General features: G+C 39.0%; 1 protein-coding gene across 1 annotated transcript in view; it reads right to left on the minus strand.

The window, feature by feature from the left end:
• The window catches only part of LOC124594398 (RNA pseudouridylate synthase domain-containing protein 2-like), a 551,085-nt gene that overhangs the window by 81,489 nt on the left and 445,795 nt on the right, over window positions 1-23,801 (minus strand). Inside the window, exon 5 of the mRNA XM_047132767.1 lies at window positions 17,003-17,103. Coding sequence (XP_046988723.1) covers window positions 17,003-17,103 — 101 coding nt within the window. The remainder of the gene's footprint in view (window positions 1-17,002; window positions 17,104-23,801) is intronic.

A 23,801-nucleotide genomic window follows, 5' to 3' on the forward strand; every position in this document is an offset into this window, starting at 1 on the left:
CAATGTGTGAGGGAGAGTGACTGAATGAACGAATAAAAGAATGAATGAAAGAAAGCATGGAATTAAGATTCTTTCTCTCTTTTTTTCTTTTTTTACTGAACAAGTGATTTTATAAAGATAACACTTCTTAAGTGATAGTTCTGACTTTCTTTCTCTGAGATCCTTGCACTGTGAGGAATCCGAGAGTGACATTTTCAAAGATTGCTGATTGGAGTTATGTAGTGTCTAAAGCAAATAGAAAAATATATTTTGCTTGTTACTGTGCACCAGCAACATTTCAGTCACAAAAAGGAAGTAAGAAAGATTAGAGGTTAATGTCTCACTGGTGGCAAGATCACCAGAGGTGGAGTCTGTAACAGAATGCATGTAAAACAGAATCTGAAGAGCCCTTTTGGAGAGGACCCACTGAGAGCATTTGCCTTTAGTGATACAGGGGAATCGAGTAAAACCTAAATCTGGGTAGCCAGATGTTAACCCTGCTACTCCTTAATTTAAGTGTAGTGGGCCACCTCATTTGGTATGTATTACTGTCACATTACTGTGTTTGTAAAAGATGATACATTTTCCTGTTGCTTCTGGTTGTTCTTATTGTTGTTGTTGTCTTCAGTCTGATGACTGGGTTGATGCAGCTCTGCAACCGACTTTATGCTGCACAAGTCTCATATCTGCAAATATTCACTGCAAGCTAAATTCAATTAGATCTGCTATTTGTATTTAACCCTTGGTCTCACTCTACAATTTTTACCATTTTTTCATACCTTAGAATATGTCCTATCAATTGATCCCATCTTTTAGCCAAGCAATGCCATAAATTTATTCTTTCTCCCCATTTGATTTAGTACCCCCTCATTAGTTACTTGGTCTACCCATTTAAATCTTCAGTATTCCTTTGTAGTAGCACATTTCAAAAGCTTCTATTCTCTTTTTGTCTCAAATGTTCATTGTTCTTGTTTCACTTCCATACATGTTTATGAGCCATGAAAAAACCTGCAGAAAAGATTTTCTAGCATCGAATTTGTATTATACATTAACAAATTCCTCTTTTTTCAGAAATTTCGTTCATGCAATAGCCATTCTGTGTTTTATACCCTCTCTACTTCATCCGAAATCAGTTATTTTACTGCCCAAATAGAAAAACCCGCTCCTGTTTTTGGTGTCTCATTTTCTAATTTATTTCTCTCAGCATCACTTGATCTAATTTCACTATTTTCATTACCCTTGTTACATTACTGCTGATGTTCATCTTATAACCTCTTTTCATGATACTATTCAGTCCATTCAAACTATTCCATATGCTCTTTCTGACTGAATTATCATGTCATCAGCTAACAGTAAAGCTTTTATATCTTCTTCTAGAACTCTTTCCTCTAAATTTCTCCTCAGCTTTCTTTACTGCTTGCTCAATGTCCAGAATGATTAATGCTGGGGATAGCCTATAGCCCTATTTCACTTCCTTCTCAAGCACTGCTTCCCTTCTATGTGGCTCCCCCCGTCGAAGGTTAAAGTCCTCCCTCAGGCATGGGTGTGTGTGTGTGTGTGTGTGTGTTGCCCTTAGTGTAATTTAGTTTAAGTTAGATTAAGTAGTATGTAAGCCTAGGGACTGATGACCTCAGCAGTTTGGTCCCACAGGAACTTACCACAAATTTTCAATTTCCTTCCATGTATTTTGACTCATATAATGGCAGTTTAGTTTCTGCACAAGTTGTAACAAATTCCTCTTACAGTTCTGTATTTCCTGAATTATCTTCATTTACTTCCTCTTCCCTTTCTGTAACACACTGCTCAAAAGAATTATGGGAATGTGACTCTGGGGATCTGCCATAGTCCACTGAGCAATAATTGAGGGTTAAGTATGTTATCAAATATCTTTCACAACAAAACATCATTACATCCTCGATCTTTTACATAAAAAGAACTGAAATGTCTGACAGGAGTCAAAATCAAAGTGGAACAATCATTCATCCCATCAGCCTGGTTGCTTTTCTTACACTTTGAGAGCTTAAATACCACGTATGCCCTCCACAAGCATTTATCGCAGCCTGACATCTACACGGCATACTCTGTACAAGTCTGCGGCTGCACTGTGGATATCGATCTTCACAAGGGGTTTTCATGCATTGGCAACCTTGTCCAACCTGTCTTGTGCACTGACCTGTCTCCCTGTAGAGTGTCCACAACATATGGACAACTCATGGAGAGGCATTGGCATCTGCAGCAACACAGCTGAAAGTCCATCCTTTTTGGATCAAACAGGCCACCCAGACCACCCTTGCAATGTGCACTGCATTGCATGTGCCTGGTCGAATACAACACCCAGAAACGACAACTGCCATCTGTGCACCTCACTAGAAAAGACTGGGACCCCGGTACTCACTTCCTTCCGAGGAGTCACCTGACACTGTAATGCATAACATAGTCCATACAGTGATGAGCCAAAATATTGTGAGCACATGTCTAATAGCGTGTTCGGCCATCTTTGGAACAGAATAAATCACCAGTTCCGCATATCAGGGATCAGACAGTTTGTTGGTAGATTTGTGGAGGTATGTGCCATTAAATGGCTGTGCTCAGGTCATGTAATTCACGTAAATAATGGGCTGCTGATTTGTGTATGCGGTTATGGTGCCCAATAGTGACCCACACGTCTTCCGTAGGATTTACATCAGGTGAACTTAGTCGCTGAGACATCAATGTGATTTCACTAAAATGCTCCTCAAACCACTGTAGCATCATTCTGGCTCCGAGACATGGACAATTATACTGCTGGAAGATGGCATCACTGTCAGTGAAAACATCAAGCATGAAGGTGGGTCAGAGCCAAGCTGAAGCGTGCCTCCAGTTACTACCACAGGTCCCATGCAAGGCAAGAGAATGTCTCCCATAGCATAATACTGGCCTTACCAGTCTGCATCCGTGGCACACTGCACGTTTCAAGCCGCCATTTGCCTCAGTGATGGCATTTGTGGAAATAACCAGTGACCTAATTTAGCAAAAATGTTATTCACCTGAAGGGATGACATGAATTCACTGATCAACGGTAGAATCCTGGTGGTCTCGTGTCCACTGCAGTTGTAATTGACAATATCGTTTGGTCAATAAGTGAACACATAGGGATGGTCTGCTGCGGAGCTCCATGTTCAGCAATGGATGATGAAACACTTGTGCGAGCACCGGCACTGTGCTCTTTTGGCAGAGATGCCACAGATCGACACCTACTCTACTTTACAGAGAAGACCAGCCTAAAAACTTCAAGTTCTGTGAGGAGACATGGATGTCCAATCATTCAGTGTCTAGTGGTGCTGTCCTTCTAGCTCTTTCCATAGATGCTCACAATAGTAGCACATGAACATTTTAGTAGCTTTGCCATTTTCAAGATACTCATTCATAGGCTCTGCGTGATAATAATCTGGCCTTTGTCAAAGTCACTTATCTCAATGGATTTCCCATTTGCAGCCCACGTCTTAACTAGGATGATCCCCCATCTGTGTCTGCTCCACTTATATACCTTTGTTACCATGTCACATGCCCACAATGCCATCAGGCAGCATCCAACATCAGGGTGGGCAGTGGTTGTAATGTTTTGGCTTATCAGTGCAGATTGCAAATGATTTCAAGTGTTGCCTACATTGAAAGTGAAGATCTCAAGCCATGGAACAATACCACAGGTATCACCTATATCCAAACAGATTTAACATACTGGACACTGATACACATATTCCTCTAATATGGACTTTTGAGCAGTGTATTACTTTCAAGTTCATTTCTCCTGTACAGCCCTTGCATCTATATTCCTGATTTTAATGTTGTTAAATGCACTCTAAGAAAGGAAAAAAGGCACCATCAAGGTATTATCTGAATATGACATACATTGGTGGATTTGATGTGCATGTACAGCCAAATAAACAGTCAGAATTTCAGAAAAATTGGATGATTTATTCAAGAGAAAGAGCTTCATAAACTGAACACATCAATAACATAATGGTCCACCTCTGGCCCTTATGCAAGTATTTATTCAGCTTGGCATTAATTGAGAGAGTTGTTGGATGTCCTTTTCAGGGATATTGTGCCAAGTTCTGTCAAATTGGCATGTTAGATCACCAAAACCCCGAGCTGGTTGGAGGGGCCTGTCCATAATGCTCCAAATGTTCTCAATTGGGGAGAGATCCTAAGACCATGCTGGCCAAGGCAGAGTTTGGCAAGCATGAAGACAAGTAGAAACTCTCGCTATGTGTGGGCGAGCATTATCTTGCCTAAACGTAAGCCCAGGACGGCTTACCATGAAGGGCAACAAAAGAACATAGAGTATAGTCAATTTACTGCTTTGCTGTAAGGACTCTGAGGATTACAACCAAAGGGGTTATGCTATGAAAAGAAATGGCACCCCAAACCTTCACTCCAGGGTGTCAGGCCATATTGCAGGCGTCAGTCAGGCTAGTGTCCAACTGCTGTTCATGGTGTCTCAAGGCACATTGTAGCTGGTCATCAGCGCTCAGTTCAAAGCAGAACTCATCACTGAAGACAATTCTACTCTAGTCAATGACATTACAGGCTGAAGACATTTCTGGAGACACCCCAGATAGTGATGGGCTACCATCCTAATTGTCACTCTTCGTACAGTCCGACAAGCTGGAGTGATGGACCGAGGTGACATTTATTTTCATACTAGGACCCTTGTAGTATCCTTTCAGTACAGTGGTATAATGATGATATTGTATGCCCACTATCGTTGCCCTAAATGGGAAGCCTTCCTGGGACGATATTTTGACAAGATAATGCCTGCCCACACACAGTGAGAGTTTCTACTGCTTGTCTGCATTCTTGCCACACACCACCTTTGCCAGCAAGGTCACTGGATCTCTTCTCAATTGAGAACATTTTGAGCATTATGGGTAAGGCCCTTGAACCAACTTGGTATTTTAACAATATAACATGCAAATGGGACAGAATTTTGCATGTTATACCTCAGGACACCCACCAACTATCAATCAATGCCAACTGAATAATTGCTTACATAAGGGCCAGAGGTGCCCAACACATTATTGATTTGGTCAATTTGTGAAGCTCTTTCTCTTGAACAAATCATCCAATTTTTCTGAAATTGTAGTCACTTGTTTGTCTGTACATGTACAACAAATCTATTGATTTGCATTAAATTCTGATAATGGTGCATCTTCCTTTTTTTTCTTTCTTTCGAAAGTTTAGATTTACACTTTTGTCAATATAAACTATTTTAACAAGCCGGGATGAACCTGTTTATCTCATATCACTGATCACAATATTTATCTCTTATTGTAATAACCCGTAGCCTCACTATTGCTCTGAAGTTGAAAAGACATCTACTTAGCAATGTTACTGTTTACTTGAAATGTTACCATTAGAGTATATTTCATTAGAAAAATTCCATTACTGGAAACAATAACTGTGTAAGGTAAAATCTAGTCATCCATATAGATTGCTGCAACAGCATTTCCAGTATTTCAAGAGTTTAATCAGTCACTGTTGACTCATCTTCTACCATAACCTATACTAAAATAAGTTGCACAATACAGATTTTGTTTGCACTACAGATATAAAGGTGTATTTCCTTCATCTCTCTTCATACAACTACTGCTTCCTTACTCTGGCATTTGTTTCTGACATCAACTGCATGGAAAATATTTACACGCTCATGAAATTAGAAATTATGTGCCAATTTCAGTTGTGAATGATTACAAAAATGATCATAACTGTCATAAAAGGTGGTTGCAATTTGTCATTGTTATTATAAATCAAGTACACAATCTGTTAATATCTACCTACTCATCAACTCTGATGAGTCCCTAGGTGCCATTTTTTTCTAATGGAATAATTTCTCCTTTTTAACTGTGGCAAAAGAAAGAATAATAAATAATACAAACATCAGATTATTAAAGAAATGTACTCACATCAAGTTGCTAATTATGTTACTGTTAATAAAACAGTTTCATTGGTCACCAATATAAAATAAAATGATCCTCTGCTGCAAGAGGTACACCATTAGATTGGATCAATTTAATGTGAACAGAATATCCCATGCAATTACTGTTAAAGGGAAAAATTACAGAGAAAATAGGACATCTCATTTTGCTTAAATTGAGGAAATGCCAGGAAAGTAAGCTGGGAAGTATGAAAACACATCTACTGTCACAAAGTGGCTATGGCAGCACTGAAAAACTTGGTAAAGCACTTACTTCTGGCTAAAACACAAAACAGCATTCTCTTTCAGGACTTCCCATTATTCAGTGCAAGTTACATTTATTTCAACAGATGTAACGGTCACAACGCACACACAAGTGCAAGAAGCTCCAGTGATCCCAACTGCTATCACAATCTGCAAAGACTACTAATGGTAATGAAAAGTAGTTCAAAAGGAGGGAAAAATGGTAACATCACATGGATGTGAAGATGGAAACAAAACTGAAATTCATTACAGCAGACGAGAAACTTAATTCTTCCCTAAAAATATTCTTACACGACATGTCAGGAGCAGTTCGAATGTAAGCCAAATGAAAATGGGTACTACCATTTGGGATCACAAAGTATATTGTGCTAGGAAGAGAGTGGTTTAGTTAATGCTTAAGACTAGCTCTAATCAAGTCAAAAACATTAAATAAAGTCAAAAGTGTATTTATTTGACAGAAGTGTAGTAAGAAAATAGTGTAAATGTTAAATAAATCTATTCAGAGGACTAGATATTCTTACACTTACATGTCAACAAAAATACTCCCTCATGGTATTTATAGTTAACAGTAAATGTTCACTTAGGATGAACTCTTCAAATGCAAACATAGAAAAGAAAGAAAGACAATATCTCAAAAAATTCAAAAGAATATTTGGACTCACGAATATGACTTCTAATATGGAGATATATTTCAACTTCGCCAGTGTAAAGACAGCTGATAATCTCCATAAAGTTATGTAATTGCACTGTTCAAAGTATTAGATAAAAATAGAATTTGAGTATTGTAAGGTGACGGGCAGTGAGCTTGCAGTGGCTGCTTCTGGTTAATATACAGCTTAACTCATTCCTTATCCTTCAAGGTTCTCCTAGAAGACAGAATTTGCAGAACATGATGAATAAGTGACAGAGATTTAATCGCTTATTACTGATAGCACATCATCAGTACAATGGCAGTTTAGGTCACCACCAAATGAGCAAAACCTTATTCTCATCTTAGTGGTAGCTGATTACTGGAATAAGTTAGGAGGTACTGGTACAATTGGTAATGAAAACTGACTTCATGTCCAGAGACAAATGTTTATGGCATATTAGGCTATGACAGATAAAGATTCAAACAAAATTAAAATAATACTTTGTTTAGAAGATTTTGTATAAGTTATATGAGGGCAAACTGTAACACATAAAAGCACATATGGGTGCAAAACTATTGTTATAAAATTATATGATATAACAAATATAGGCATTTAATCTGGCAGATGTGCAACTCCACTAAGAAATTACTGACAAAATCTGTTTTCCTTCTTAAAAATTCACTATCATATGACTAATAGTGTACATTCTGAACTCATTTATGAGTATGTTTTCAATCTCGATTTATTCAGTAATACAACGAAACAAAAACTGAAAATCTACTATTGTTTTATAGGAGACATTTTACTGTCACTATTTCTCCTCATCCTACAAATGCCATGGTAGCAAACAGAGATATACTATTATACAATTGCGCAATCAGCAAGATATTACAACCACTGACACTGGCAGACATACGAGTATTATTACAATCTTTATCAATAATACAACCGATCTCTCTCCTAGTAGCCATTTACTGACAGTCACTGGAACAGCACGGCATCATATGTCAGAGGAGGAGTGTACATATAGCTGTAGGAATAGCCAACCTACTGAAGAAGTATCGAACACATTTTCTGAGAATACTTAAAGCCTTTCTACAGACTGAACAACTCTTACTCTTACTTAGGAATTAAATTGGGTTCTGTAAACAGCAACTTATTGTAACTTGTCTCACTCTACTTTTTTTCCCAAGCTCCTTCATAATTCATCTGTGAAGCACACCATGTGCAATATTCATCTCTTACACTTTCCTGCTTACTATTGCTCTATGTGAAACCCATACAAGGACCCAAGGAGAGGGGGTTCTGTGGGTCTGTGACAGTGCTTCTCTCCACCCTTCACGAGCTGTTCAATAAATGCGTTTGTATTTTTTTACATACATCAATTTCCAAGTTTTTCAGCCAATTCTCTTAGAATAAAGTAGCACAAAAACTAAGGTTCCAAAAGCCCGCCTGGTTGGTCGTGTGGTCTAATGCACTGCTTACTGGGCGGGAAAGCGTGTCGGTCCCCGACATGAATCTGCCCGGTGGATTAGTGTCGAGGTCCGGTGTGCCGGCCAGTCTGTGGATGGTTTTTAAGGCAGTTTTCCATCTGCCTCAGGGAATGCGGGCCGGTTCCCCTTACTCCACTACGGTTACACTATGTCGGCAATTGCTGCATAAACACTTTCTCCATGTACGCGTACACCACAATTACTCTACCACACAAACACTGGGGTTACACTCATCTGGTGTGATACGTTCCCAGGGGGGGTCCACTGGGGGCTGAACTGCACAGTAACCCTGGGTTTGGTACCGGGCAGTGGTGGGGTGAGTGGACTGCCGTAGCCTGTTGTGGGGTCATGTACCACTGCAGCTACAGTGGGGACAAAGCCTCTCTGTCATTTCTAGGTCCTCTGTTCAATACAAAACAAGGTTCTGAAAATGTTATGGAATTTTAGAAAGTTACAAGTTTGGTTTACAATGTGGTACTGAGGGATAGCCTATGTGGATAGGCTTGATAAGCTGCAGAAAGCATTCCGGTCATATTATGGCATTCGCTCACAGGATGACCTCACCTGCTGCCAACAACAAATCTGACACAGTTCATGAGTCCACAATAGAAGTAGCAAAACCACTGAAAGGTGAGTAAGGCAAGACAGAAAGGTAAAGACCCACACTATAAAAACATAACAGAATGACTCATTTCCTGAACATAGGGATGAATTAAAAACAACAACAACAACAACAACAACAAACAGTATTCCCTTCATTTCCACTCTCACATAGTGATAGTTTTCAGCATTGTGTTCACAGTCATAGTGCTAAGTGAAATACTAATAATGGTCAGAGCACACTTCAATCCATGATGTTATTCAGTCTGTACACTGAGCACACAATAAAGGAAACCAAAGAAAAATTTGGAGAATTTAATTTTCGGGAGAAAAAATAAAAACTTGGGGACTTACTGATAATATTGTAATTCTGTAAGAGACAGCAGAGGACTTGAAAGAGCAGTTGAACAGAATGGATAGTGTCTTGAAACAAGGAGATAAGACAAACATTAACAAAAGCAAAACACGGACAATGGAATCTAGTCGAATAAAACCAGGTAATGCTGAGGGCATAAGATTAGGAAATTAGACACTTAAAGTAGTAGATTAACTTTGTTACTTGGGCAGCAAAATAACTGATGATGGCTGAATTATAGAGGGCAGAAAATGTAAAATGGCAGTGTCAAGAAAAGTGTTTTTGAAGAAGAGAAATTTGTTAACAGTGAGGAGGAGGAGGATATTAGTGTTTAACGTCCCGTCGACAACGAGGTCATTAGAGACGGAGCGCAAGCTCGGGTGAGGGAAGGATGGGGAAGGAAATCGGCCGTGCCCTTTCAAAGGAACCATCCCGGCATTTGCCTGAAGCGATTTAGGGAAATCACGGAAAACCTAAATCAGGATGGCCGGAGACGGGATTGAACCGTCGTCCTCCCGAATGCGAGTCCCGTGTGCTAACCACTGCGCCACCTCGCTCGGTGTTAACAGAGAGTATAGGAAGTGTTACGAAGTCTTCTTTGAAGGTATTTGTCTGGAGTGTAGCCTAGCATGGAACTGAAATGTGATAAACAGTTCCGACAGGAAGGGAATAGAAGTTTTAGAAATGTGGCACTACAGAAGAATGCTGAAGATTAGATGGGTAGATTCTGCAGCTAATGAGGAAGTACTGCACAGAACTGGGAATAAAAGAAATATGTGGCACAGCTTCACTAAAAGAAGGTCTCAGTTGATAGGATGCATTCTGAGACATCAAGGGATCATCAATTTAGTACTGGAGGAAAATGGAGAGTGGCAAGGGGGAAGGAACTGTAGGCCACAAGACGAATACAGAAGCCGGTTCAAACGGATGTAGGTTGGTATAGTTATTCAGAGATGAAGATGCTTTCAAAGGACAGAGAAGCATGGAGAGGAACATCAAACCAGTATTCAGACTGAAGACCATTTAAACAACAACAAACAGAGTTGTCAAAGGTGTGAGTTCTGTTGCTATTACAGTTCTCAAAGTGGTATACAGTTTGACAACTTTGTTTAAATGTTCAGGAATGTAAAATTGTACACTTCAGAAAAGTAGTATCCTATGAGTACTAAATCAATCAGCCACAGTTTTAATCTGTGAACATGTACATATATCTGAGAGTAACAATTTGTTGATATATGAAATGGAATGATTACACATGCTCAACTATGAGTAAGGCAGGTGGCAGACTTCAAAGCATTGGAAGGATAGTGTAAATGCCCTGTCAGTTGACAAAAAAAGAGTGCTTACAAGTCACTTTTGCATCCCATCTTAGAATATTGTTCAAGTGTGTAGGATCTACACCAATTTGGACTAATAGGGAACAATAAATGTATATAAAGAAAGGCAGCATGAATGGTCATAGGTTTGTTTGACTCATGGGAAATGTTAAAAACATGAATTCACAGATGGTTGAAGAGAGGTGCCAACTATCCCACGAAAGACTACTTACAAAGCTTCAAGAACCAGTATTAAGTGAAGAATCTAGAGGTTTTCTTCATCCCCCCCCCCCCCCCCCCCTCCATGTACAGTTCCCACAGAAACCATGAAGACAAGGTTAGATTAACTACATTGTGCACAAAGGCATTCAAGCAGTTATTCTTCCTGTGCTCCAATGTGATTTTAATGGGAGAAACCCCCAACACGTGGTACTAAGCAATATTTTTTAAGATCACCATTAGCATTCTTAATCATTAAAAACTATGCCCCTCAAAACTGAATGCTGGACTTGCACCGGCTGGAACCTTTATCAACAAGATTAAAATGAAGGCCTGACACATAATGTATGTTAACCACAATAATAGATCGTAGCAATTTTTCATGAAAATCAGGTAGGATAATAGTTATCATTTTACAACAGTTATTCCACTGAATAAAAGACAGAAAAGCATGGCAAGGAATAAATAAGAGGAAATACAATGTAGAAGATTGTGTTGTCAAGACTGGAATGATGTGCTAGTGTTATAGGGCATATTTACCAGCTCACAAGTAAAACAGTCAGGGAAAGGCAGGAGGCATTCAAGTGACAAGTCGAATACCACTTGTATTTAAACTCACTCCAGTCCTCTCTTTTGCCACCCACTTTACCTTCATCACCTGATTTATATGAGACTTCATGTTTTCAAATTGTCAGTTCGATTTCTTGAATTTTATTGTATAGGAACAAAGTTGTAAAACCAACTGACTTTGCACACTGTTACTTATATATAAAAACGACAATATTCACACAAAATAACTTTTGGAGGAATCACGCAAACTGTCTGAAACGTATTTATTTAGAGAGCTTCCAGTAACATGGCATCTGAAAATGATTGGTCAGGTGGCAGTGGGATTTATGATTTACCACGTATTTCCTTTTAAATAATTATACTGGTCAGTTTGAATGTCTCTTCACTTCTCTGTTATCCTTCTTGTTAAATATTTGTATTTATTTGAAGGAAAAGAAGGAAAATTACATTGTCAAAGGGCAGTGAACAACAGTAGTAATTAAGAAGTTTCACAAATGAATAATGGTAACATAAATGCTGTTTTGTGTTAAACCATGCATTTTTTGCTTACGATGATAAAATAATATCAATTATATTTGTAAATACACACAATGTAAACAGTAAGAACAAAAAAACTGTTTTACATAAAACTAAAGTTAAAAAGCAAATAATATCCTGCAAGCTTGTACAAAATTAAATTTTCTATACTATGCTTAAGCAAACAAAAGTGACAGGCAGCTCTAGACACTTGAAAGTATGTAATTTAATGCAGAACCCTGACACAAAATTCATATTTACAATGAGTTATAATTTGTTAGATACTACAAAGAACTTATGATGGGCATTTCAAAAGTAAAGGCCAACTAGTTATATGTTTCTACTAAACACACATAAACATTGTGTTTCTGTGCACTAACCATTTAGCCCCATTCTCTTTTAATGTCATGAAAGAAGATTTCTCAAACCACCTACACAAAATTATATTGCCTTGACTTTACATATGTTCCACCAACATTTCACCACCTGAGTTTTCTTAAGGTTGAGTTTCAAGTAAATTACAGACTAACACAACAAAAAATAGTAGTCACTTAGTATGGTGATAGATTCACAACATGGATGATGAAAAATTTTTGGCACTATAAATTAGAAATTCTCTTGGTCATGTGAGAAACAGTCTGTGAATGCACAATTACATTTGTTTTTGAGACCACTATAAACAAAGTTCATGTCACTCAACCTGGTCTCGCACAAATCAGAATTATTTGCAACTGATACTTCTTGACATTCTATTGGTATACCATAAAAATTTTCTTTCACTTCCATTCAAGAGCATAGCAAGGTTGCCAGCCACTGTGATTCTCATATCTTAAACATGATATTTTTTAAACTAGTGAAAATATCACCCAACATATTTTTCACTTACTACAATAAGTAAATATTTTTCATGAAAACTGATAACAAATTTTGGAAATATTATTTTTCAATTCCAATAATAGATCTAATTCGTTACTAGAATTTTGACAACTGACATAACTGTTTATTCCTTAACACTTCATTACTCAATCAAGAAGTTACTTACCCTACAGACAAGTTGAATCTAATGGCACGCATACACTGTTAAGTTACCAATTATTATTTATATTCAGTTGGCCTTTACTTTTCTAATGCACTTCATAGGTTACTTCTCCAGTTATATTATGCATGGATAAAAATGTAAGTCTTTTCTTCTGCTTAGAACTGCAAGCAGATATTGTTTAGTTTATGTATTTTTTTCAGTTTTTGCAGCCTTCTGAGCCATGTACAGGACATTAGCAGAACCATTCTAAAGTTAAAATCTGTTCATATGAAAGTGTGCATCTTTGAGTGGTTTTTGTTAGCTGGGATTAGAAATTAAGATAACATAGTTAAGATTATTATAAATAAATAAGCTGCAAGTACGATAGGGACTGTGCTACCTTACAACTATCTGTCACACAATGGCCTTTTCAACATATGAAGTAATTGTTTTATATATACTGAGATGATAAAAGTCAAGGGATAGTGATATTCACTTATATAGATGGCAGTAGTACCACGTACACAAGGTATAAAAGGGCAGTGCACTGGCTGAGCTACCATTTGTACTCAGGTGATTCATGTAAAAAGATGTTCAATGTGATTATGGCCATATGAAAGGAATTAACAGACTTTGACTGTGGAACAGTACTTGGGAGCTGGAAAAACCATTTTGGAAATTGTTAGGGAATTCAATATCCCAAGATGCACAGTGTCAAGATTTTGCTGAGTATACCAAGTTTCAGGTGTTACCTTTCACCACAGACAATACAGTGGCTGATGGTCTTCACTTAATGACCAAGAGCAGCAGTGTTTGTGTAGGGTGATCAGTGCTAACAAACAAGCATCTCCGCGTGAAATAACAGCAGAAATCAATGTGAGATGTACGACAAATGTATCCTTTATGGCAGTGCAATGAAATTTGGCATTAATGGACTGTTGCAGCGGACAACCAATACAAGTGCCTTTCCTAACAGCACAGCATCACCTGCAACAGCTCTTGGGGCTCGTGACAATATTAGTTGGACCCTAAATAAATGTAAAACTCACCTGGTCAGATGAGTCCCAATTTCAGTTGGTAAGAGCTGATGGCAGTGTTTAAGTATGGTACAGACCCCATGAAGCCATAAGATCATGTGAGCCGGTGGTACCTCCAGAATGGTGTGGGTTGCATTTAGATAGAGTGGATTGGGTCCTCTGGTCTGTTTGGCTACTTGGAGATCATTTGCAACCATCCATGAACTTCATGTTCCCAAACAACAATGGAATTTTTATGAATAACAATGTGCAACGTCACTGGGCCACAATTCTTCATGATTCATCTGAAGAATGTTCTGGAAAATTCAAGTGAATGATTTGGCCACCCAGATCACCCAACTTGAATGCCACTGAACACTTATGAGACATAACTGAAAGGTTAGGTTATGCATAAAACCCTGGACTGGCAACACTTCCACAATTATGGACGGCTACAGCAGCAGCATGGCTCAGTATTTCTGCAGGGGACTTCCAGTGACTTGTGGTGAGCATACCACATCAAGCTGCTGCACTGCACCAGGTAAAAAAGGTGGTCTGATACGATACTATGAGGTATACCATAAGTTTTGTCACCTCCGTGTAGATTGCAAGAATAAAGAATTATACAGTAAGACATTAAAGTCAAATGGCAGGATCCAGTGGAGATTAGCAGATGACTGTGTAGTTAACCTCTTCAAATAAAATTATATGAATTGTGGGTGTCACAAAAGTATCTCTTCTTGTCAGTCCAAAACTGAAGGACACTACCTTAAAGTGGAATCAGGAGCACAATCACTGTTTACATAACTTAAGGTTCTTTAGAAGAGAATGTTGGATCACAAGTATTTGCTAACACCTGAGATTATGCATGAAGAATTCTGGTCTCCAAAGAGTTGAAACACTTATCAGGCACTTATGTACAGAACAGAGCAAACACTTTTTGTAAATGATCTTGCAACCTAAAGTAGTAAAACAATCATTGCATGACTGAAGACATATCCCTGAAATTATCTATGCTTGATGTAAAAGTGCATGTATTAGCAAATATGCTGCTACATGGTGTATCTCTCCATATATTACAGACAGTTGTAGTAAAACTTTACAAATCATTATGGCACTTAAAAGTTGGGAAAATTCAGGGTTTTGATTGAACAGGGCAAGACAGGTGCAGCTGCAATGGAAGACCTATTTAGAATGACAGACTTGCAGCATTTATCCATTTTTGCTGTAAGAAATTCATGTCACTCTATAAATATGTAAAAGGTGATGTCACAACACCACACAGAAATTAGGTGTCATCAGCTAGTAGTCTGATCACCCAGTTCTAACTTGGATGTCATCAGTACGATTGTTTGTATATGCATACAAACATTTGTTCGTCATAATGTTACTAGCACTGTATTTTAGGAACATGCATTAATATATACAGTTGCTGTGCCCACACTGGGATCTATTTAATTATCTCTTCTATTAGACAGAGGACATGTGAAATTGTGTAAAGCACTCTACTTTTATTTAATTACTGAATTACAACTGAAGATAGGTGCGTGAAACTTTGGACCAGTGGTACTTATTTTTCTTCATAAATGTTACTACAACCCAATGTAAGTGAACTATGTGCAGTAAACAAAACTGCAAACAAACACTGTTTTTTATTTGAAAAACTATCCAGTCCAACCAACTCAACATATCAGCATTCACAGCACTGCAACACCCAAGTCTCAGTCTCTCTACAAGATCCAATGTATGCAAATAGTTCACGAATATTTTTCACAAAAGTGTTAGAACTCAGATTTTACATGCATGAAAATGCCAAATATGTATATAAAATATCTTTTTCATAAATTTTGTAATTAAACATGATACTATCTGGAGTATTATGCATCCTTGTATTGTGTACGCCACTGTACATCCTTGTGTTATTTACACTATATATTTTCTGGCAAAATTCATGTATATTGTCTCCAGATGAATAAACTACTACTACTACTACTACTACTACTACTACTACAGTCAATGTTATCATGTGACATCCCAATTAGCTGCAAGAGCTGCTGCACAACCATCTTGCAGTATTTGGTTAGCAACCTGATATAAACAAAATTTTGCAATTTCTAGCATGGAAGGAAGTCACAGAAAACCTAAATCTGGATGGCAGGATACAGTTTTGAACTGTTGTCCCCACAAATGCGAGTCCAGCGTGCTAACCACTGCGCCACCTCACTCAGTACAAATTGTTAGCAGTTGGATTTGAAATGCTGGCCGGTGTGGCCGAGCGGTTCTAGGCGCTACAGTCTGGAACCACTATGGTCGCAGGTTCGAATCTTGCCTCGGGCATGGATGTGTGTGATGTCCTTAGGTTAGTTAGGTTTAAGTAGTTCTAAGTTTGAGGGGACTGATGAAGTTAAGTCCCATAGTGCTCAGAGCCATTTGAACCATTTTTTGGATTTGAAATGAACTTCATCTGGAACCTGGTATCATAAACTTATTTTTGAACTTTCCCTGGTGTGCTAATCAAAAGACAGGTTATGCTATGACCACAGTATAGTGCTGTTAACAATTACTGCGCTGTGGAAGGCCTTCATGTTGTTCAAGTTATAGAGTCAAACCAATGTATTGTCTATTAGAAATCTAGTACACTAATTTTGGTCAAAATCTACAACCTCAAGTCCAAGCAGAGCACACATTAATATGTATCAGAGCCATTAGTCTTAGAATAGTTCTGTAGTGTCATGAACACATTCCATGCAACAGAAGGCAACATGTTACTCAAATTTTTAGTTCTCTCTAACCAAACATTTAACATAAACATTTGTACCCTTTGAGAAAGTGATACATAGTTACATATTTACAAGAATGACACTACAAAGAATGACTAATATATCAAAATATACACATATCTACAAGTTTAATGTAACACTGACTTCATTGTGAATCCACACAAAGTAACAGTACAACATCGCTTGATCTGAAATTATGTTTTTTGCTACAGAGACAAAGTGTAATGCCAGTCACATATTTTAAACAACAATGAATTTATATCATTTTAATTAAATGAATGAAGATACCTGTGGACAACATTGGCCAGGAGATCATTGTGTTTCAGCCTGTAGTCTACATCCACTTTCTCATAGTTCACTGTCAATGTGCCGGCACGTATGCAACGTTCCTGTAACAGGTTCGTTCAATGTATAGCTGTTTAACAAACGTAAGAAAATTACAAATGTAAGAAAATTATGAACTATAAGCACAGTCATCACAGAAGTGATGAAATTACCAGCACTTCAAATGCATGAAGTCTCAGCTGCAAAATGCACAAAGGTCACACAGATTAAAATCATTCACAAAACGAAAACAAAAATCTGATAAATGTGTTACAATTTGTCTTACTTTAGTCTGCCAGTTAATTGAAATTAATGTACACACAAAGAGAGAGTACAAGCAGAATTAATGAGACAAGGCAATAAATTGTAATACAGACTCCATCACATGGTCTCTTTGGATGCTTTGTTATATATTCCCCTCTGACGTCATAGGTTTTAAACCAGTTCTCACTATGTCAGCATCATATATTGAGAAGTACTGGGGAGGAAGGATATAAATTGAATTCTCAGTTACTTTACTGCATGTTTATAATGCTCATGAGGTATTGTTTACAACTACACTACCTGAAAAAAGAAGTGAAACATGACAGCTAAGGAGGAAACAAAATGAACCCTCAAAAGTTGAGAGGATATCTGCAGTTATTTCAGAGAGATTACAATATCGAGTCAAGTTTACACAGAAGTTGGCAGTATGTACCCATATATCAGTATGATGTTGCAGTTCATCTCAACTGGATGTGTGTGCTAGTTTCACTGGGAAGGGCATAATAAAGCTGTTGTATCCTCTACAGAGTCAAGCTGGCCCACAACTGCTGTAACTGGTCTTTGATAACCTGGATATTGGCACTGGGATGGAGTCAATATCTGAGCTAGTCCCACGCATGTTCTATCATGAGGTGTAACGTATCACTTCATTAAAGTGATGTGTCACCCAACATCTTCCTAGCTGACAAATGATGGTCTGTGTTATTCCATTCTGCAGTGTCCCAACTTGGAGAAGTGGGGCATGCCACCAAATAAACAGTATCCCATGACAATGCTGCTGATGTCACCGAAAACAAGAGAGGAAGACTTATCTGACAAATATTTTGACATTCTGTTGTTGTATATCATGAACCATGGACCTTGCCATTGGTGGGGAGGCTTGCGTGCCTCAGCGATACAGATAGCCGTACCATAGGTCCAACCACAACGGAGGGGTATCTGTTGAGAGGCCAGACAAACGCGTGGTTCCTGAAGAGGGGCAGCAGCCTTTTCAGTAGTTGCAGGGGCAACAGTCTGGATGATTGACTGATCTGGCCCTGTAACACTAACCAAAACGGACATGCTGTGCTGGTACTGCGAACGGTTGAAAGCAAGGGGAAACTACAGCCGTAATTTTTCCCGAGGGCATGCAGCTTTACTGTATGGTTAATATGATGGCGTCCTCTTGGGTAAAATATTCCGGAGGTAAAATAGTCCCCCATTCGGATCTCCAGGCGGGGACTATTCAAGAGGACGTCGTTATCAGGAGAAAGAAAACTGGCGTTCTACAGATCGGAGCGTGGATTGTCAGATCCCTTAATCGGGCAGGTAGGTTAGAAAATTTAAAAAGGGAAATGGATAGGTTAAAGTTAGATATAGTGGGAAATAGTGAAGTTCGGTGGCAGGAGGAACAAGACTTTTGGTCAGGTGAATACAGGGTTATAAATACAAAATCAAATAGGGGTAACACAGGAGTAGGTTTAAAAATGAATAACAAAATAGGATTGCGGGTAAGCTACTACAAACAGCATAGTGAATGCATTATTGTGGCCAAGATAGACATGAAGCCCACGCCTACTACAGTAGTACAAGTTTATATGCCAACTAGCTCAGTAGATGACGAAAAAATTGAAGAAATGTATGATGAAATAAAAGAAATTATTCAGATTGTGAAGGGAGACGAAAATTTAATAGTCATGGGTGACTGGAATTCGCTAGTAGGAAAAGGGAGAGAAGGAAACGTAGTAGGTGAATATGGATTGGGGGTAAGAAATGAAAGAGGAAGCCGCTTGGTAGAATTTTGCACAGAGCACAACTTGATCATTGCTAACACTTGGTTCAAGAATCATAAAAGAAGGTTGCATACATGGAAGAAGCCTGGAGATACTGGCAGATTTCAGATAGATTATATAATGGTAAGACAGAGATTCAGGAACCAGGTTTTAAATTGTAAGACATTTCCAGGGGCAGATGTGGACTCTAACCACAATCTATTGGTTATAAACTGTAGATTGAAACTGAAGAAACTGTAAAAAGGTGGGAATTTAAGGAGATGGGACCTGGATAAACTGAAAGAACCAGAGGTTGTAGAGAGTTTCAGGGAGAGCATAAGGGAACAAATGGCGGGAATGGGAGAAAGAAATACAGTAGAAGAAGAATGAGGAGCTTTGAGGGATGAAGTAGTGAAGGCAGCCGAGGATCAAGTAGGTAAAAAGACGAGGGCTAGTAGAAATCCTTGGGTAACAGAAGAAATATTGAATTTAATTGATGAAAGGAGAAAATATAACAATGCAGTAAATGAAACAGGCAAAAAGGAATACAAACGTCTCAAAAATGAGATCGACAGGAAGTGCAAAATGGCTAAGCAGGGATGGCTAGAGAATAAATGTAAGGATGTAGACGCTTATCTCACTAGGGGTAAGATAGATACTGCCTACAGGAAAATTAAAGAGACCTTTGGAGAAAAGAGAACCACTTGTATGAATATCAAGAGCTCAGATGGAAACCCAGTTCTAAGCAAAGAAGGGAAAGCAGAAAGGTGGAAGGAGTATATAGATGGTCTATACAAGGGTGATGTACTTGAGGACAATGTTATGGAAATGGAAGAGGAGGTAGATGAAGATGAAATGGGAGATATGATACGGTGTGAAGAGTTTGACAGAGCACTGAAAGGCCTAATTTGAAACAAGGCCCTGGGAGTAGACAACATTCCAATAGAACTACTGACGGCCTTGGGAGAGCCAGTCCTGACAAAACTCTACCATCTGGTGAGCAAGATGTATGAGACAGGCAAAATACCCTCAGACTTCAAGAAGAATATAATAATTCCAACTCCAAAGAAAGCGGGTGTTGACAGATGTGAAAATTACCGAACTATCAGTTTAATAAGTCACGGCTGCAAAATACTAACGCGAATTCTTTACAGACGAATGGAAAAACTAGTAGAAGCCGACCTTGGGGAAGATCAGTTTGGATTCCGTAGAAATATTGGAACGCGTGAGGCAATACTGACCCTACAGCTTATCTTAGAAGCTAGATTAAGGAAAGGCAAACCTACGTTTCTAGCATTTGTAGACGTAGAGAAAGCTTTTGACAATGTTGACTGGAATAATCTCTTTCAAATTCTGAAGGTGGCAGGGGTAAAATATAGGGAGCGAAAGGCTATTTACAATTTGTATAGAAACCAAACGGCAGTTATAAGAGTTGAGGGGCATGAAAGGGAAACAGTGGTTGGCAAGGGAGTGAGACAGGGTTGTAGCCTCTCCCCGATGTTGTTCAATCTGTATATTGAGCAAGCAGTAAAGGAAACAAAAGAAAAATTCGGAGTACGTATTAAAATCCATGGAGAAGAAATAAAAACTTTGAGGTTCGCTGATGACATTGTAATTCTGTCAGAGACAGCAAAATACTTGGAAGAGCAGTTGAACGGAATGGATAGTGTCTTGAAAGGAGGATATAAGATGAACATCAACAAAAGCAAAACGAGGATAATGGAATGTAGTCGAATTATGTCGGGTGATGTTGAGGGAATTAGATTAGGAAGTGAGACACTTAAAGTAGTAAAGGAGATTTGCTATTTGGGGAGCAAAATAACTGATGATGGTCGAAGTAGAGAGGATATAAAATGTAGACTGGCAATGGCAAGGAAAGCGTTTCTGAAGAAGAGAAATTTGTTAACATCGAGTATAGATTTAAATGTCAGGAAGTTGTTTCTGAAAGTATTTGTATGGAGTGTAGCCATGTATGGAAGTGAAACATGGACGATAAATAGTTTAGACAAGAAGAGAATAGAAGCTTTCGAAATGTGGTGCTACAGAAGAATGCTGAAGATTAGATGGGTAGATCACATAACTAATGAGGAGGTGTTGGATAGGATTGGGGAGAAGAGAAGCTTGTGGCACAACTTGACCAGAAGAAGGGATCGGTTGGTAGGACATGTTCTGAGGCATCAAGGGATCACCAATTTAGTATTGGAGGGCAGCATGGAGGGTAAAAATCATAGAGGGAGACCAAGAGATGAATACACTAAGCAGATTCAGAAGGATGTAGGTTGCAGTAGGTACTGGGAGATAAAGAAGCTTGCACAGGATAGAGTAGCATGGAGAGCTGCATCAAACCAGTCTCAGGACTGAAGACCACAACAACAACAACAGCAATATCGTGCTGTCCATTTGACATTTACATTGAGACTGAGATATTATTGTAGTGCTCCTTATATAGAAATGTTACTGTGAAGAGTTATGTGTTTGCACCCAAGGAAACATCACATCAGCTGGAGACATATCGTATTTATTTATGAAATTACATATTATGGTATACTAGATACTTCAAGCAATCGCCACAGAATTTGGAAACAAAATTTGAGCTTTCCAACATTGGTGGTCATGAAGAAAACAGGTGAGCCACCTAATCCCAGAAATTAGAGCTCATAAACAAATTAGTCATCTACAACAATGGAAATGCCACACAAGAGCAGATCTGGGGATTTTTCTGACCACAGGATACCTCAATATCACAGACAATTTATAAACAAACATTCCATGTGTGGATGGGCATTGTCCTGTTGAAACATGACACTACAATACTGTCATGAGAGGCAACATAGAGGATGTCGGATTTATGATTTACAACACCTAAAACAGCAGAGTCCCCCACTACAGTGAACAATAAGGACTCACACACAAAGGCATGTGAGCCACACTAGTATTAAGCTACACAATAAGCTGCCAGCTGAGACCAGAAAGTTAGGAGATAAACATAAATTTAAAACAGAAATCAAATAAAACAAGAACTACTTGAGACATGGTGATTCTGTTGGTTCATAGCAAATTGCTGGATGTGAATTTAGACTTTCTAGGCGAATCTCAATGATGATGTCCTCCTGCATTATCAGCCAAGTCAAGACGTTGTTCTGCGGTAAAGTTTCAACAAGTTTCCTACTTGTCATCTTCCAGTGAAGTGTCAAGTTCGTGTCCTAACCGCATCTTTATAGCTGCTGGATTGCAGGCTCCTCTGTTTCGTCTGCATTGGCAGCACCATCACGAGACTCTGGAAGGGGTTTTGCAGCTCACGGTGGGTGCACCCTGCATGCTGGCTGGCCTTGTAACTGCATCTGGGTGGAGAGTGTCTATTCCATCCGCTGCCTTCACCGGTTTCACATCGATGCATTCTTGTTGTATTTTTGTTATCACTGCATCCCACGTGGTGCTAAACTGGAAACTACTATCTCAGTTAACAAATTTATCACGGAGCTGTATCTCCACAGCCTCTTTAAAGAACGAATCCCAGAACCCGTTGGCCCCACACAGCATCTTTCTTTGTTCCAAATCAAACATACGATCCTTATTCAGACTGTGTTCCACCATTGCAGATTTCTCTGTTTGGCCCAGGTGAATGCTCCTTACATGTTCTGAGCAGTGCTGCAATATACATCGCTGCATCTGGCCAATGTACTGTTTGCCACACTTGTAGCTGATGCTACAGACTCCAGGTGTTTGTATTCCTAGTCTGTCCTTCATTGAACCTAGAATATTAGGTGGTAGCATGGTTTTGCACTGTGCTGGATGGTGGCAGCTATTGGTGTTAAGGTACAGATCAGTGTACATCTCCTCCCTGTAAACAGAATGACCTAATGTGTTGTCAGTCTTCTTCTTCATCACGATATCACGGAAAGGCAGACATCCATTTTCATCCGCGTCCACAGTGAATTTAATATTGTCACGTATGCTGTTGAGGCGGTTAAGCAATTCTTGTAGATTTTCTTTGTTATGTGACCAAATTGCGAATGTGTCATCCTCGTAGCAGTAGAACACCTTCAGTTTCACTTCGAGAGCTGTTTCTTCGAAGTGCTCCACATATAGGTTTGCGATGCACGGCGCGATGGAGGAACCCACAGCATCTCTGCCTATTTGTCGGTAGAATTTACCACCACATTGGAAGTATACAGTAATGACTGCACGGCATACAGTTCTACTGTGTCTTTGTCGAAGTGGCCCCTTAGTAATGTCAAGGTATCCTCAGGTGGTACCCACGTGAAGAGGGACACGGCATCAAAATTGACCAGGGTGTCAACTTTGTCCAGACGTATCCCTCGACACATCGTCATAAACTCCATCGAGTTTTTGACGTGTCGAGGTCAATGACCCACGAGAGGCTTCAAAAGTTGTGCCAGGTGCTTAGATATTTCATAAGTTGGCGAATTTATTTTGTCGATGTAGTGGGACTCCTTCCTCGAGCATCCTCGGAAGTGCATACAGGTGTGGAAGTATTGGTGCTCTGTGGTACAGCCTTCTAACCACGTTCTTGTCTATTCCTGAGTTGTTTAGCAGTGAGATGTTCTTCCTTGTCACAGGTGATTTAGGATCCTTTTTCATTCATTTGTAGGCTGGACCTTTTAACAAGATCTCAACCTTCTACCAGCAGTAAACTGATGATAGCAGTACCATCGCACTGCCTCTGCCTGCCACTAGGACGACCAAATCTCGGTCTTCTCATAGGTTGCATATTGCCCTGTGTTCGG

This window comes from Schistocerca americana, chromosome 2, assembly GCF_021461395.2.
Source record: "Schistocerca americana isolate TAMUIC-IGC-003095 chromosome 2, iqSchAmer2.1, whole genome shotgun sequence".
Classification (NCBI taxonomy): Eukaryota; Metazoa; Arthropoda; class Insecta; order Orthoptera; family Acrididae; genus Schistocerca; species Schistocerca americana.